This window comes from Sander vitreus, chromosome 4 (assembly GCF_031162955.1).
Source record: "Sander vitreus isolate 19-12246 chromosome 4, sanVit1, whole genome shotgun sequence".
In the NCBI taxonomy this organism is placed as follows: Eukaryota; Metazoa; Chordata; class Actinopteri; order Perciformes; family Percidae; genus Sander; species Sander vitreus.
Window position 1 is genome coordinate 18,102,150 of NC_135858.1, and position 16,613 is coordinate 18,118,762.

The window sequence follows — 16,613 nt, forward strand, 5'->3', positions numbered from 1 at the left end:
CAGAGCAGGGGGCTAATTGGCCCATCTTGAACGACATTTGCTGTACACAAATACGGATGAACCACATCAAAAGCGCCTCAAGGGGATATCACCACATGCGACTGCAGAGGAATGCTTACATTGCCATCTAAAGTGATTAAGTGATGAGTGATTATTTGCGGCTCCACGCATTCGTCCTCAGCCACATCCTCCACTGTGGCTTCAGCTTTAATGTAAACATAACAAAAGAACTAGCAGCATGTGGACCACAGCAGTAACTGATTTATAACAGCAGCTTGTATTAGCAGCGTGCTCTCGTCTAACAAGGTTGTTTATCCGGGGCTCAAGAATGTGACACGAGTTACAACAAACTGGTATTTGCCCTGACCACCACAGAGTGTTCTTCGTAATGACTGAACTAGGGCTGCACCATATGAGGAAAATATCTAATTAAGATTATTTTGACCGATATTGCCATTGCGATATGATTCACGATATTGGAGGGAATGATCATTTTTGTATCATTATTCTCATTTTCATTGAAAAATATTAAAATGTAAAAATAAATGATTATAGTGTGATTTTAGTCTGTAGGATACAATGTATAGGCTGGGACATGTCTACAGCACCACAATACTTAATTAAGAAGGGTTTGACACATAATTTGTCTTAAATATTGCGGATATTGCAGTAGTTCATATTGTGATTTCGATAAAATTGCGATTAATTGTGCAGCCTTAGGCTGAACTAGGCCTATATATATCAGAGCCGTCGCTCGGTGACAGAGTCATTCATTAGAAGTGATGTTATTGCTCTTTCTCCAATTAGTCCCTTTGCCTTCAGGACTCTTGACACTGAAGTGACCTTTATTTGGCACATGCAGGATCTCAAAAAAAAAGAGACCGCTGTCAGTGTTTTCCCGCCTGTGTCCCGACTCCCATAATCCCAAATGTTGCCCCCGGTCAGGCGGAGTCACTGACAGCCCCACACCCTTCATCCAGCAGTCCATTCTATGCCAATCACAGGGCAATATAACTGCCAGATTTTACGGACTGATAGCCTCCAATAGAGGGAGGATCAGGGCGTGGGGGCCTGCTGCATAGCTCTCCACCAGCAAGGGCCTCTAGGTGCCCATTGATGACAGCTATCATTCACACAATGCAGAAAAATGCTGGCGGACCTCAATGTGTGGAAAGGGAAGGGGGGCAGTTGATGTCTGCACTGATATTAAACAGTGTAGCTCAGGGGCCACCTGGAAGAGAAACTGAAAGGGTTGGCAACCTATATAGTGATGGGATACAAAGATAGTTGTGCGTCAAAAATAAAAATGTTAGTAAGCCAAGAACTGAATGAAGACAATGAAATAATAGATGAAAAATATCTGCTAACTAGACTTCATCTTCCTTGTTTAAATTGGCTTTACAAACGATGTTTTCACCAAATGTTGACTTCTTCAGACACATACCCACAACAGGAAGTGGGGGAATATAGACAGGAGCACAGTGTGTGTGTCTCTTAATACATTTGCTCTCAATACTTCAAGTGTTGCTAGAGTTTTGATTCTTCAAGACTGTTTTTCTTCATGCACCTTGTGCCAGAACCCCTACGGTGCTTCTGGTGCTGGAAGCTCAACAGAATATACTTAAGTGTCAAAGATTTTATCACCCAGTATTTATGTTTTATTTGATATTCTAAAATAAGAACATAAATAAAAGGCATTGAAATGTGGCAACAGGATGAGCATAAATGTTTGAGTGTTGACAGTGCTGTTTATTTTGTAAAGCCAAAAGTGCAGAGGAGAGAGGCGTTTTCTTTTAATTAGACTTCTTTATTTCTTTTGGAACTGAATTTTGTTTCTCCAATAAATGTTTTTGACGTGTAAATGTTCTGGTATCTTAGTAATGGTTTTGAAGTCAGAAACAGGAACTCACCTTTCATATCTCATCACATAGGAACACAGAAACTACACCAATGAATTTCTACACCAATATTTTGACAGTTTCCTGATAAACCGAGCATCCATAACAACAGCTTTTACATTTCCTTGTGCCTGTCTTGTGTCACTTAACAGATACATCATCACACACGTAAGTCTATTATAATATATTTAATATATCTTCCATGGACTATTGATGGTCGGGGGAGTTTGAAAGACTCATTTTTACTATAATAGAAAAATCTATTGCACCAATTGCAAGAAAAGAGTATTTATTCTAGTCAAGAGACCTCAGAACGAGGTTTACTGAATATGTCAGGAATTTAGGATTAGGGTTGAACCTCAGTCTTATTTTTCATGACTAAGGTTTAAGAGTGTATCAGAACCTTTATTACTTCTTCTCATTGTTTTTCATGGTGACGGGTGAAGGATGAGGGCCATTGTACCCCACTGTGTGCACTGGCCCTCGCCTCACCACTCTATACCATACACATCCTTATGTGTCTGAGTGATGTACAGAGTCTCTGTGTGCAAATGTGTTCAGATTTTCTCTCTTTTTTTAAGAGCATTTTTTGGGGGCTTTTCCTTTTATTAGACAGTGACAGTGGATAGACAGGAAAGGGGGAGAGAGATGGGGGATGACATGCAGCAAAGGGCAGCAGGTCGGATTCGAACCCGCGCCGCTGCAAATAGAGATGGGGACTCGAGTCTGAGACTCAGACTCGAGTCGCACTTAAGTCACACAAACAGCTGACTTCAGACTTGACTCGGACTCGACCCAAAAGACTTCAGACTTGACTCGGACTCGAGCTTCGAGACTCATCAACAACCTGTTTTCATGCAATTATTGCTTTTTAAATCTAAATGTATTCATGTATTTCTATTTTCTTTTATTGGCGCATATACGTTGGGGAAACGTATGACGAGCTGCATGTCCCCTGCCCTTTGCCATAATGTACAACGTAACGCATGCGCTATGCCTTGTGTGTGCGCACTCACATACAGAAAAATGCATTGACAATGGCGACACCAAGTCCTCCCTGAGTTGTGCCTTTTGTCATTAGTTTTGCTTTCAATAACTTGGTAAACAGTGTCAGTAAGCGAACAGCTACATGCAAGGTGTGTGGCACCAAGATAAATAATGCCGGATCAACAACGTCGCACTTCATCCGGCATCTCAAAACGCACCCAGGTAGGTCAGTCACTTGCTAATGTGAAAGAGACGTTACATATATCGTCACAGGTAACAAGCTAACCATCGCAAAGTGTTGTGCTAATGCTGGGAACAGGCAAATTGTATCTTTATAGTGGTATCCATATGATGTGACAAACTTAGGTTAAGATTTCACCAGGTCCGAGGGCTAGAGGGATGTGTTAAGTAGAACCCATAAAGTTATCCCACAACTGATTTTGATACTGTATGGATGGTAGCTACAGGACATGCTTTGAATTCATAAGATTTAACAATACAGTGTTAGGGACAGATCAGATGGCCAGAGACTTGAGACTTAACTTGGACTTGTGGCAAAAGACTTGAGACTTGACTTGAACTTGCCCCTCAAAGACTTGAGACTTGACTTGGACTCGAGCTCAAAGACTTGAGACTCGACTTGGACTTCCAAAAAATGACTTGTGAACATCTCTGGCTCCAAAGGACCCAGCCTACATGGGGCGAACGCTCTTACAGGGTGAGCTAGAGGCCGCCCCATGTGTTCATATTTTCAATTTCCTGTAAATCTATACTGTTAATTTTGCATGAACGCGGATCAGCAATCATCAGATTCAGCAGATGGCTTCAATCTTCTCAAAGACTTCCACTTGGCCCATCAGGATTAGCTTGAAAAAGGCAACCAATGGTCTTAAGCAGCACCTTAATGGGCATGTGTGTTCATGGATCCACTGTCCTTTTATTACAGCATGAAGTAATCAGAAGTAAGCCAGGTCAGTTTAGCTACCACAAAGAGCTCTGAACATATAGAGGGGCTGTCAGTGTAGCAATTCCCAAGGCTTGATTATAAGTCCTAGAACAGGCAACAAGGAGGTGAAGGTATGGCAAAATATGTTGCACCAAGGAACTCGTTCTGAGAAAATCCTGTGTGAATGAAAAAGTTGGTAAGTTAGAGATGACCTTGGAGCTTCTGGCTGCTGGCCAGAGATCGTAAAGTCAGGACAAACCATCGGCCCTAATTTGGGGGAGAGATGGATGATTCTGGTAAAAAAGAAAAGTTCATACTAAAAGGAATTTCCTGTCGTGTGGTGTTATCAGAAAAACAACAGAATCCTCCACTGTTTTACTTCAACAGCTCAAATTCAACAATGGAGTTGCTGATAACATAGTTGGGCTGCTGGTAAAGCCAACTACTGATGTGAGGAGATTCTCATTCACTTAGAGAAAGGCGAAACTCTGATCACAGATTTCAGTGGGGAGGCTTGGGGAGCTGACTGAAATGGATCAGAGTCCGACTCCAACGAAAAGCCAAATAGTTGTTTTTAATCAAATGGCAAGCTGTCAGTTTCAATCCGTCTGTAAAGAGTTTTTATGATTCCTAATTTAACTGTAACTACATACTGCATCCACTGACAGTGATGGAGAATCTGGGAGTACCTCCATATAACTGTGCAGTGTGACAATTTCTTCTGTGTGTGGAGAGTGAAAGATTAAAACAAACAAAGGACAAAGAAAGGGAAAAACAATGAATGGAGCACAAAAAAACATGAAAAAAGAAGAGAGATTCAATGAAAAACAGTCAGTATGTTTCTACTCACCATACTGGCAGCTGGGTCCGTTGAACCCTGCAGGACAGTTACAAAGCTGGGTGGATCCCTCCCGACACTGGCCCCCATTGAAGCACACACCGTAGCTACACATCGCTGCACATGTGGATGTGGACAGACAGGGTCGTAGAAAAAGGGAATGACAGAAAAAAATAGTAAGTGAAGCAGAGACACCTGGCTGTTGTCATGAGATGTCAACATCTTCAGTTTCAAACGCTGACCTTTTTCTATCAAAGCCTTATCACCGGCCTGTTCACTCATTACTCACTAAAGAGGAACCTTGATTCTCCTCCATTCACACTAACCAATGTAAGAGGAATCCGCTACTTGGCTCTCTTTGAGTAGAGGGCCAGGCTTTTGGCCAAGTAAAAGACATTTCTAAACTCTAAAACAATTTTCACAGAATCAGAGTGTTTAACATGAGTGGCGGCAACAGCTTGTATGACTTTTAAAAGGGAAAGTGGTTTCTTTCCCACACGGTTTGAGAATGTTACCTGAGAATGACCCTGATTAATTAACTGACCTGAACAGTGATCATACAGATGTGCATGGGTGAGTCGTGGGATAAAATCAGAATGCCACAGGGCGAAATGTGGCTCATCTATCTCTTGGAGCCAGCGGCCCTGTGTCCATAAATCTATGTAAGTCAAACTGCTCAAGGTCGTTAAGACGGAAAAGTCAAAGAATCCAGGACGTATATAAACTAGCTCTGAAGATGTGAATCCACCTCAAAAGTGTACCATCACATTCCCTACACTAACACTCACATTCATCATGACAGTCCTTCACCTAAAAATGTGTGTACGTACAGTACATGAAGTCTCCCTGTCTGTATATGCTTATCTGATGTTTGTGAAGGCTAATATCGCTGTGTAAGTAAGACACAGCTGTTGGCCTGTTGTTTGCACTCTCCTGAACAAAGTATAGTGCTTAGTGATGACAGATCCAGAGGATTGATGTCTATCATAGCTTTTCCCGACTGGCAACATGTGGACATAGAGTGAAAAAACACAGTCTAGCTAATCACAAGAGAAATTTAAATGCAAATCGTTCCCTCAGATGATTGTGAAGAAAACCCTCTGAATGCCAGTTTAACTCTGCACCTTCTGCCAGATATGCATTTTTCTAATGCTATCTATCTAATCCAACCAGAGGCAGCATGACCAATCATCACACCAGGCACTGGCAGTTCTGACGCCATTCATCAGCCATACATGGTCATAGTGATGGTATCAATGTGCCCGGGACAGCTCAAACTGAAACAGCGTGAACTTAATCTAATCCCTGTTCTTATTGTTGGCATTTTCTTACCTCATCACTTTCACCCGAAATTGTGTCTGTACTGTGTATAGTTGCAGCACCTTTAATGTTTTCTGTTGTTGTATTGCGTTTGTTTTCTGTATTTATGTTTAATGCTGCCCTTTAATGCTGCAAAAAGAGATCTTTTATATGTTAAGAGTGGCTGCCTTTCTCGTCAAAAAAAATCTAATTGAAGACATTATCTTGATTGTGACAGACATTTTTCAGTAATGTCAGACATTTTATTGACTAGATAGAAAAGCATTAGTTGCAACCCTAATTATATACAAATATCCACTACTGATACTTTAAACAGAGGTACAATTACAGGTACAACTGATCGGCTGAGGAAACGAAAGGATGCTTAAGGCTGTAAAAAATATGAGCTGACCATCTACAGTCTGGCTTCAACCGTATCATGTCAGCAGTGGTGAATAACACAATATTTTTGGACAAAAGGAGAAGGACATGAATAAGTGATCTCTAATAATCACAGATCAGCCGGAGTAATTTCATCCAGTAAATTCACAGGGCTCCTTTGAGATCGGCGCTCAGTCTAAACATCCGCCTGTCATCTGGCTCCATCCTCAGACACCTGCTCAACAGTTGGACCATCCAGGGAGTCTACAACAAATCTCTCTCTCTCTCTCTCTCTCACACACACACACACACACACACACACACACACACACACCAAGACCATCTCTCTTACTAAAAAACACCTCAGAAAACATCAGATTCACTACAATGATGCATATTGTCAAAAACATCCATGTTCTTGGGCCCAATACCTATTAGACCAAAATATTGCCCTATTTGTGAAACCACTGAAATCCTACTCCAACAGGAAGACCATCTCACCGCTGCTTATCTGCCCATGATGACTTCCACTTCCTGTGGCTACAGAAGCTATGATACACTGCAGTAGTTCAACATACAGCTACATAACCATCCCCACTTCTGTGATTATCCATGTGAGGGAATTTTGGTGTGGTGACAGCTACAGATGACAGACGAGCAGAAAAAAAGCCATTACTCAGTGGTCAGGTTTAATTGCAAAAAGATCCAAATTCACCAGGACAATTACATTACCACCAACTGTGAGAGATCAAATTAATGAGACATTTCTAAATTGTGGTAAAAAGTTTAAATGAACTTAATTACCAGCAACAAAGTAAAAGGTCACTTCAGGGTAGCTTGGCTAAGCGACAACAAGGGGAATGTACATTCCCCCTTCTGAGATGTGAGACATACAGGATTGTTGGCAGCTAACCAGGGCATTTTCGGGCCGCCCCCATCCTGAGCTCCTTGCGCTGCTTAATCTTCCCTGAAATAATTTCTTAATGTGGCATGCAGCGTGGCATAAACCTCACTCTCATGCGTCGCTGTGAATGCCTCCACTCTATTACAAAGACAAATTCTCTGAGAGGATTAGCAGCTCCCACAAAAAGAAGAGACAGAAAGAGCAGGGGTCAGCGACTCGTGCCGAGAAACTGAAAACCGACGAGCAGGTGTCACCCTTACAGCTTCTGAAGGGGATGACCACACCAACACAGAGGCAGTCCAGTGTTTGTTTATGCTCTGTCGATCCGTTTAACCCCTAGAGTGAGACCCAGAGGGAGACCACATTTAGGGCGATTCACAGACACAAAGCCTTTGGCCGTTTGGTGCCATAATTGGTACGCGTGGAGCCGAGCACTGTATTTTTGAGGCAACAAATCATGTTTTGCTATGCAGAGTAATGTTGTCATTTCAAAGAGTTTTTGTGAAGCTATGTCAGATGATCTCTGAAAGGTTTCTTTGAAAGAATTTAAATACCATTTGAACTAGACACTAGGTTGGTTTGACAAAGCAGGCACAATAATGCATAGCAAAAAATAGTAGACCCTTGAATTAGAATATAGGGCATTTGCTGCACCCTAAATAATACTGTATGTCTAAATTACATCATTGATTCCTTTGAGAGAAATATATGTTATATTTCCAAATATGTGGATGAGAATATTGACATTTAATCACATCACCAAAATTAAGCACAATCAAAAACACCTGTCACAAGGTCAGCATTTGACCCACCGCGTTGTACATTTCCTCTCTTTTCCTCGCTCTAATGCAACAGAGATGTGGATTAGACAGGATAATGGCATGCATGTCACTCAATCCAAATAGGAAACATATAACACTAATTTGAAAAACAAGCAGAATTTTCATCCTTTTGTAAAAAGCTGGCTTGCACGAATAATGTCTGCACAGCCGCATTCACCATCCGGCAATAGACATCTGTAACTTGACAGCAATGTCCTGTAAATGCTTTAGGTCTGTGTCCTACTTCTTTTCTGAGGACTTTGGTGGTAATGTTTGCTCGCCATACTAGAATAAATGTAATTCTACAATCCGTTCCCATTACAAGATCTTCCAGCAAACATCAAACAGACCTCAAGTTGTTAGGAGTAAACTGGTATTTGCTCACAGCATCATATCTGACAGCAGTCCCACTAACCCCACAGCAGGGACGTCACCCATTGGTCTGTGGACTACCATTTTGAAGCCTAGAGTTTGGCAATTTGGCCGTCGCCATCTTGGTTTTTTAAAACCGGACGGATGATTTTTGGACGAGAGGGTAGAGGCGTATGACGCGCCCAAGAAAGTGTCGTCTATGGTTGCAATGGCGCCGCGCTAAGCTAAATGCTTAAGAGGAAAAGTTGCCAATTTTCAAACCAGCTGAAGCGAGTCATCCAGCGGAGTTTTACTGGCAGGTAAACGCCTGTAAAACTGTATAGAAGTCTATGAGAAAATTACTTCTCAATCAGACTTTCTGCAATCAGTGGAGTCGCCCCCTGCTGGAAATTAGATAGAATGCTGGTTTAAGGCACTTCCGTAATATAGCTTCATATTTGTTTAGGACCCGGAAGCTTCCTCCTCTATTTTTTACAGTCTATGGGTTAAATCGAACCCTGGCACAATTACCTCCTTGGTGCGTTTTTTTTTTTTGGGCAGGTGTGAAGACAGCAATAGCAAGCGGGTGCGGATTACATCAACCAAAACCGAGTTACAAACAAACTCTGGTACGCTTCGGTACGGTTCGTTTGTAGTGAGAATGTGATCCGAGCCAAATACCAGGTGTACTTTGCAAGTTTGAGCAAAACTAACTAAAGCAAACTGTAGCAGCTTGCCGTCACTCGCATCTCCGTGGTCAAACCAGCCACCGCTAAAGTTGCAGACAGACGCAGGCAGAGCACACGTAGTAACGTCGGTCCTGAAGCAATGTCTGGGAAATTACTTAACTTTTGACCATGGATGGACATGCGAGAAATGTAGTCAGAAACACATTTGACCAGTAAGCGGAGTCAACATTCTTTTTTCTCTGTGTGAAAAGAAACCGAACCAAGGGGAAAACGTTTCAAGTTTACAAACTCATCATCTGATTCTGAGCAGAACAAACAAACTATAGGTGTAAAACCAGAACTGTTTTTTTTACTGTAAAATGCACCATGTTATTTCTCAGTTGTTTGATTTCTATCAGTTCCTCTGTATAAATCTGGGTCTATTTGTGTCCAGCATAGCGATGCTGTCCCCACGACTGATGACATAGTTGTCACACGCACGCACGCGTGCACACACACGCACACAGAGAGAGAGAGAGAGAGAGAGAGAGACCACCCATGGATAGACAGAGGACCATTTCCTCTTCTCTGGCTACTGGGCCTATTTGAAGCTACCTTCGCCAGCCTGCCCCCACCACAAAAGGGGGCCAGTTCCTATTCAGCAGTTAACGAGGATGACAAACTGGAGGAGCCATTGTCCCTGCTCCTCAGCCCCTGTCACAAAGGTTATTGTTGCCGTCAATCAACCTGCTCGTTTCCACTCCCGCCTAACCCCATCCATCCTCACCAGGCCCGTGGCTGCTTGCTGGGGTAAAAGGTTTAACTCACTGATTGAGTGGTCCTCCTTAAGTGGAGGAAGTCACAATCACAAAGTCAAGGCTTCTTCACCTTCAGGAGAACAAAACAGTCATCAAGCCAAATGGGAGTCTTTACAAAGCACACAAAAATCACCTCGGTTGCACTTGGGGTTTTCAGAAAAATGCATTCTGCCTCCACAAGTCACCTGGCTGACTTTTTGTAGACAAGAAGTCATTAGATGTATTGTAAAAACTTTAAATAGATGTGGCTCTAAAATAGAACAGATACTTAATTATCAACTATTTTGATAATTGATCATCATCTAAGTAATTTCTTAAGCAGAAATGTCACCAATTCTCTGATTACAGTGTTTTATACCATTTTAAACTGAATATCTTTGGGTTTCAGACTGATGGTCAAACATAACTAGACATTTGAAGATATCACCTTAGAATCTGGAAAACTGTTGGGGACATTTTCACACGTAATGATGACACTAAATATTTAATTGATTAGTCAAGAAAGTAATTTGCAGATGAAATTAATGAAATCAAATTAACCGTTAGTTGCAGCCCTAATTTGCATTTCTGTAAAGCATGCCTACACCGTGAAAGAACTGCAACAAGCACTTTTTTAAACCTTGAAAACACCACATTCAAATTCAAGCCTTTTCAAGGATTTCCAGCACCCGTACGAACCCTGCGCAAGGGCTTCAGTGCATTCTTTGTGCAGTAATGCTGGAAAACATCAGAACTTGGAAACGAAAACTTCAAATCTCAAATATTTGCAAACCGCTCAAGAACTCTGAATCAATGCTATTGTGTAAATGGAAAACTCATAAACCTTCATAATTAGATGATAGTAGCCTGAAACAAAAAATATGGAAAACAAGAGGGAGGGGGTCAAAATAGAGGAATAAAATGTGAAAATAACCAGACGTTTGCTGTGCTGTGGTATATTCTTTCTCTAAATATGCGACTAATTATGCTAAGCAAAGAATGCTGGCAAGCACAACAACTGAGGCCATTCACGGCAAGACTGTGACAGGATGTCAACATCGGTACAATGGGTGGATATAGAGACAGAAGAAACACAGGTGAACTAAAGGAAGGACAAACTTAACTTGCAGCCACTTCCCAGCCCCTGTGTGTGCGCTGTATCTACAACATGATTAGAGCCTCACTGCTCAACCACCTCACAATAACCATCATTCGCCTAATTAGCTTACACTTGACATTTTATTAGGGAACACACACAAAAGAAAGCGGGACAACACAAGACAAAGACAAAACTCAGGACTGCCAGACACTAAATCACTATCTTAACACAAAGCATTCCCATCTTCCCAATCTTCCCTTCCTTTTGGGGGTTTTCAGAGGATTTGCTAAAGCTGTACATTTTGCAAAGCAGATTTTTCCTTTTGGATGTTGGAGGTGCTGTTGAAAACAGCCCCACAGATTGCATTGTGCTGACTGAGGTACAGTACAGATAGTGCATAGCAAAGTGCGCAGGAGAGGGAGAGGGAGGATTGTGGTGTGAGCTTCCTTTTATCCTGGTTCAATGGCTCAGAGAAAAGGGTGATTAGTTTGTCCCATCTCAAAGTGCTGCCACATCTTTGGTTACAGAGATAAAAGCCCTACCTCACATCGAAGAGAGCAGCCATTGTCACGCGAAAAGAGAAAACAACCCCCCAGCTACTTAAGTGAGGCGAAACACTGGGCAGTCCTGAGGAATGTATCTTTAAGACATTTCTTTATGAGTGTTTTAAAACAATCCAGACTCATTGAAGAGCAGACAGCCTAATGCTTCTTTGTATAATTTAATACCATTACCTTTTCCCTGAAAGCAAAACAAAGAGCTCTTTGAAGATAGCATAGATGCCATAATAAGACACCGATGACAGGCACATCCAGGAGATCTTCCCTCGCTTCACATCCCAGCCACTTCCCATTAGAGGGCTATTCCAGACAGTAATGTGCCTGTACTGGGGGGTGTCAGTGCTGAACATTGAGCGCACAGGTCAGTTCCAGGTATGGCAATGAGAGCAAGGAAGTGGGAACTTTCTTGTCAGTCAACCGGACAGGGGACAAACTGTTTACAGGAAGGCTTTGCCAAGGGTCTGTCTATGGTATGCAGGCTATGCGCTCTGGATCACTGGCTGTAAAATCCCATCAAAGGAGGCTTCTTGGTCTCAGCAGTGAGAAGCTAAGCTTATCCACAAAGAGATGAGAAGCTGACAGTCCCAGTGTGACCAACAGACCTTCTTTTCCATACATGGATTGGAATCATAGAGGGGAGATTCATATTTGTTTTTCTTTGTCCTTTTTGTGCGTATCAGCAGGTGGTCTCCCCACCATGAGCTGATGGGTATTGTTTGGGGGCCCTTGACTGTGATTGGTTGGGGTAAACACTGGATGGGCTTGTCTGTTTTCATATCCAAAATGCAATCATCTGACCTGCACTGCCATGTCACACTGACACATGACTATATGGAATAGAGCCAAGATTTAAACATGGGAGCGTAGCTAGAGGGGGAATGTGGCCGTTTGGAGCTTTAATGTACGTATCCAGCCAAGTAAGAGCTGACTGCCAGACAGGCTATCAATCATACACTACAGGAGCGCTGCAGAGCCATGACCTCATCTACATCGTAATAGTTTTTTGCTGAGTGTAGAACAAGATACTACAATGCAAACCTTGTTTCAGAGTGACTGTCAACACTTGAAAACTCTTTCAACACTTGAGATTTTTTTTTCCCACCGTCCACATCTAAACCTTGTGGGACAGTTGTAACAACACAAGTACTGTGGACATGGCACTGACTGATAACATCTGCTGAGGAGTCTGGATGGGCAAAGCATCTCTTGACCCTTTTGACCTTTTTCTGAAAACCATTCGTTCAGAGGTCTGCGCCAAGGGTGAGGTGATGTTAGAAGTACCCTTTCTCCCGCTGAGTCAGGAAAAGAAATATTGCCTTTCAGTAAGCATACCTAACCTTAAACCTTATATATGATCATTGTTTCACTTTAAGGATAGAAAGTAGAAGAATCTGGATACTTACGATACAGACAGCCCGCTTCTCCGTTGAGTTGAGACCATCCAGGGCAACACTTGTACACAGTCTGATAATCCTGTCTGTACACTTGTCTGTATGCAGTGTAGTACGCTGTCCTGTTAACATGACAAATATTAAGTTAAAAACTAATTAAACAAATCTAAAAACAAATAAAGCAATACAAGAACTGACAACATACAGTACAAGAGTTTAAGTAGTAGTAGCTTTCCATTGTGAAACAGTATGTGTGTGAGTGAACATGCATATAAACATAGGGATTATAGGACAATATTTGGCACGTATAATTTCTAATGCTCCATGTGAAATACCACGAAATGAGGAAAAAAAACTAACATTTAATCTGATGAAATGACTCCCAGTCCTATGAGTAACATGCAGTATAATGTTCAACAAACATTTTCCCAGACTTTTAAGGCAACATTTTAAAATGTGAGACTGGCAGACTCAACTTCAGAAAACGGTGCATATCCCTGTACTTTGGCACCCCTCTCATTGCTCCACAGTCATTACGCATTGTGGAAACACGTTTTGTTTACGGCAAGTAATTGTGGCCTTGGCTGCCTTCAAAGCGACCTTTGATTTTGTAACACGGTAAATAACGCTGGGAAAGCGAGCGTGAGCAGCAAAGTGAGAAACTCCTGAAACAGAGACAGGCTAAAATGTTATATTAGGACTCTCCTTTAAAGGAATGTTGGCTGCAAAGACGCCTGTGAGTTAATGACTGGTATCCCGGATGAAGTGGGGCTACACCTTGCACTTAACTGTATGAGAGGTTCAAAGCTGGGATTACAGAACAAGAGCAAAAGAGACTGAGAGAAAAGCGGAGGTCAGGGAGCTCATCTTGTTTGATACTGTTTGGAGGTGGAGTCAAATAAAGGATCATGCACTCTCTGGTAAATTCTTTTGGTTGCATGACTCATAAAGACATAATTTATGCTTTGCTCTAGCCAGAGCTTAATCAGCAACGCACTACATCCCCTGCAGGTGAAGATGGGAGTGTTTCTATGAGAACAGAGTCAGAGGTTTAGACTGCAAACGACAGATGTATTTCTCACCTCCTCTCGTATCCCATGCACCATGACTGTCCCACACAGTCTTGCTTCCACACTTTAACCATGCGTGTGAAGGCCTGCACACACGGCTGCCTCTGGGCGACCAGCGTCACCTCCCTCTCCACACACACATTGGGCCTGAAACAAAAAGTGTGGTAAAAATACTTAATGTTTTTACAGATGTACACAAGATGTCAGTGGGGCAATGTATGCATGCTGTGAGAAATGTTGCAGCAAAGATAAATGTTCAAACCTTGCATGGGGCACTTTCTAGTGGACTACGACGTAATGCCTGTGCTGAGGTGTGAAACTGCTTTTGATGTCTGGTTTTGGTATTTTTAAAAGACTTAAGGGGAATTCCTCATACATCACCTTTCAGAACGCTGAGCCGCACAAGATTCTACCTGTAGCTCAACCTAAACTCAGTATTCATGTGAAATGTATTACCTGAAAGTATTTTAGAAGGTGGCATTGGCATGAAAGTGGCAAGGATTTTCTGTTTAATTTTTTTCTGTTTTCATATCTTCCACCCGAAATGTAAAAAAAAACAAAAACATAAACGATCATAATCAGATCAAAGATCACAGGAATATGAAGATCAAAACGTTTTAGATGTAAGCCAGGTTTGCTGGGAAACAAAAGCATATGATGAACAATCCATGTAACCGGTTACCACTTCACTGCACAATATTTTCAAAATAAATGAATAAAACTAAAACATGTCACAATTTCCCAGACAATTCACAAGATACATTTATGTTTTCACTGGACATGCATGTTTTCACTTGTATGTACAAGACTGAATGTCAGCAGAAGCAGGAGACAGTTAACATTTTCGCCCCCGGGTAAAACATGTTAAGCCTTCTACCTTTGAGGTTTTGTCCTTCTAACACAAAGTCTGTCTGGGTTAACAGGCAGACCTGCCACTGATATCTTTCACACCGTTTGGCGCAGCGCACAGAGGAGCCTCGTCAAAAGCGCAACATGATCTTTTGAAACATTTACTCCTTTGGTAACTCTCCAAGGACTGACAAGAAAGCTCAGAATCTTAAGACAACATCCAGCTGCTCATCTCATAAACAAAAGTAATCACTATCACCTTCAGCTGTATACAGTTAAATATGTAAGACCTTATTGTTAGTGGCAGGTAACAGCAGAGAATCGTCTTTAACATAATTCAAGCTCCTTATTTATTTTTGGGTGATTTAAAATACTCGTTATAATTGCCTGGCTCTTCACTTTGAAGGGCTTCAAACATTCTGACAGAGTTAGGAATGCAGTACAGACTATACACATGGCGCTAATATATAATCATGTAAATTACAGTGATACTGTGCATGGAAGCCAACAAAGACCATGATGAGAGTGCACAACAGTTAAATGAACCCTTGAGCATCTACAGAATAGATCTGTCATTCAGCTGCTTTGTGATACCTTTAGCAAAACAAACCTCACAAGCCTCAGTTTTCTGCCTCTGCATGGTTGAGTATTTGACACAAGTGTTTGCATGTGCAGGTGAGCCAGCAGTTTTCTCATACTCAAACTTCAAAGGGAACGTGATGCTGAAAAAATCTCTTAGGAAAGATAAAGAGTAAACATCATCCCTATCTGTGTACTAAGAAAATATATGCCAAGTAAAATCAACAGCCCATAAACAACAAAACATAGGACAAAAGGTTACTCACATATAGGGTTGGAGATTGTTGGGGATGCCATAACGCAATGCACGAGCCTCTATAATAAATATTAGGAAAAAAGAAAAAGTAACACTATCCATGTTGGTTTTTCTTGGATTAAAATTTTTTTTTATTATTGTGAATTACTCGCAAACTCATTCATGAGTAACTCAGCCGTTTAACCATCAAAAAAGTAACCTAATAACAAAACAAAACTCAGATCGCTCAACAGGGAAAATGTTAAAAGGCGCGTAAATGATCCTCCGCGTGGAAATGATCAGGACTTTCCCAAAACGACCCAGCCATCACATGCGGTGTGTTTTCTCGCTCTCAGCCAGTGTGTGTGACTCGTGAGAAACCGCAGCTCACCTATGCTTCGTCACTGCAGATGTTGGACTAACGGGCAAAAACGTGTGGAGGCTGAGCGCTTTCTGTCTTTCCTCCATTGACTTGGTAATGATGGCAGGGGTTTGGAGGGGGGGGGGAAGGGTGTCATTTATTATTCGGCGCTTCAGCAGCTGAAACACACACACACACACACACGACACCCTGCAGTCGGCAAAGTGCACTCACAAACGGAGGCTTGAAAACAAACGTATCGGATCTAGATTTGATCTGGAGCTTTGAACCGCATCAAACTTTTCTCTTAACTTGGAACTTGATTGTTCTTGTCTCGCTACTATATAGAAGAGTAATTTCCCTTCATAAAACGTTTTAAGACGGACCAACGCCGCTATCAACTGACATAAACTAGAATTAGGCCTATGTAGGCTATAATTAAGACTTGGGCTTATGAGTATATTTAGCCTACAATAGACCTAGTCCTTCCATCAATATGGCGTTTTAGTTCCGTGAGCGCGTACCATTGTAAACAAAGCTCGTGGAGCTGGGAAATGAGCGCACGTGCATAGAAATATC

General features: G+C 41.9%; 1 protein-coding gene across 1 annotated transcript in view; it reads right to left on the reverse strand.

Moving 5' to 3' along the window:
• megf6b (multiple EGF-like-domains 6b) overlaps positions 1–16,121 on the reverse strand; it is a 64,915-nt gene extending 48,794 nt beyond the window's left edge. The window contains exons 1-4 of the mRNA XM_078248820.1: positions 15,705–16,121; positions 14,023–14,157; positions 12,953–13,062; positions 4,682–4,786 (exon numbers count right to left, since the gene is read on the reverse strand). Coding sequence (XP_078104946.1) covers positions 4,682–4,786; positions 12,953–13,062; positions 14,023–14,157; positions 15,705–15,796 — 442 coding nt within the window. The 5' untranslated portion in view covers positions 15,797–16,121. The remainder of the gene's footprint in view (positions 1–4,681; positions 4,787–12,952; positions 13,063–14,022; positions 14,158–15,704) is intronic.
• Positions 16,122–16,613: the final 492 nt, after the last annotated feature.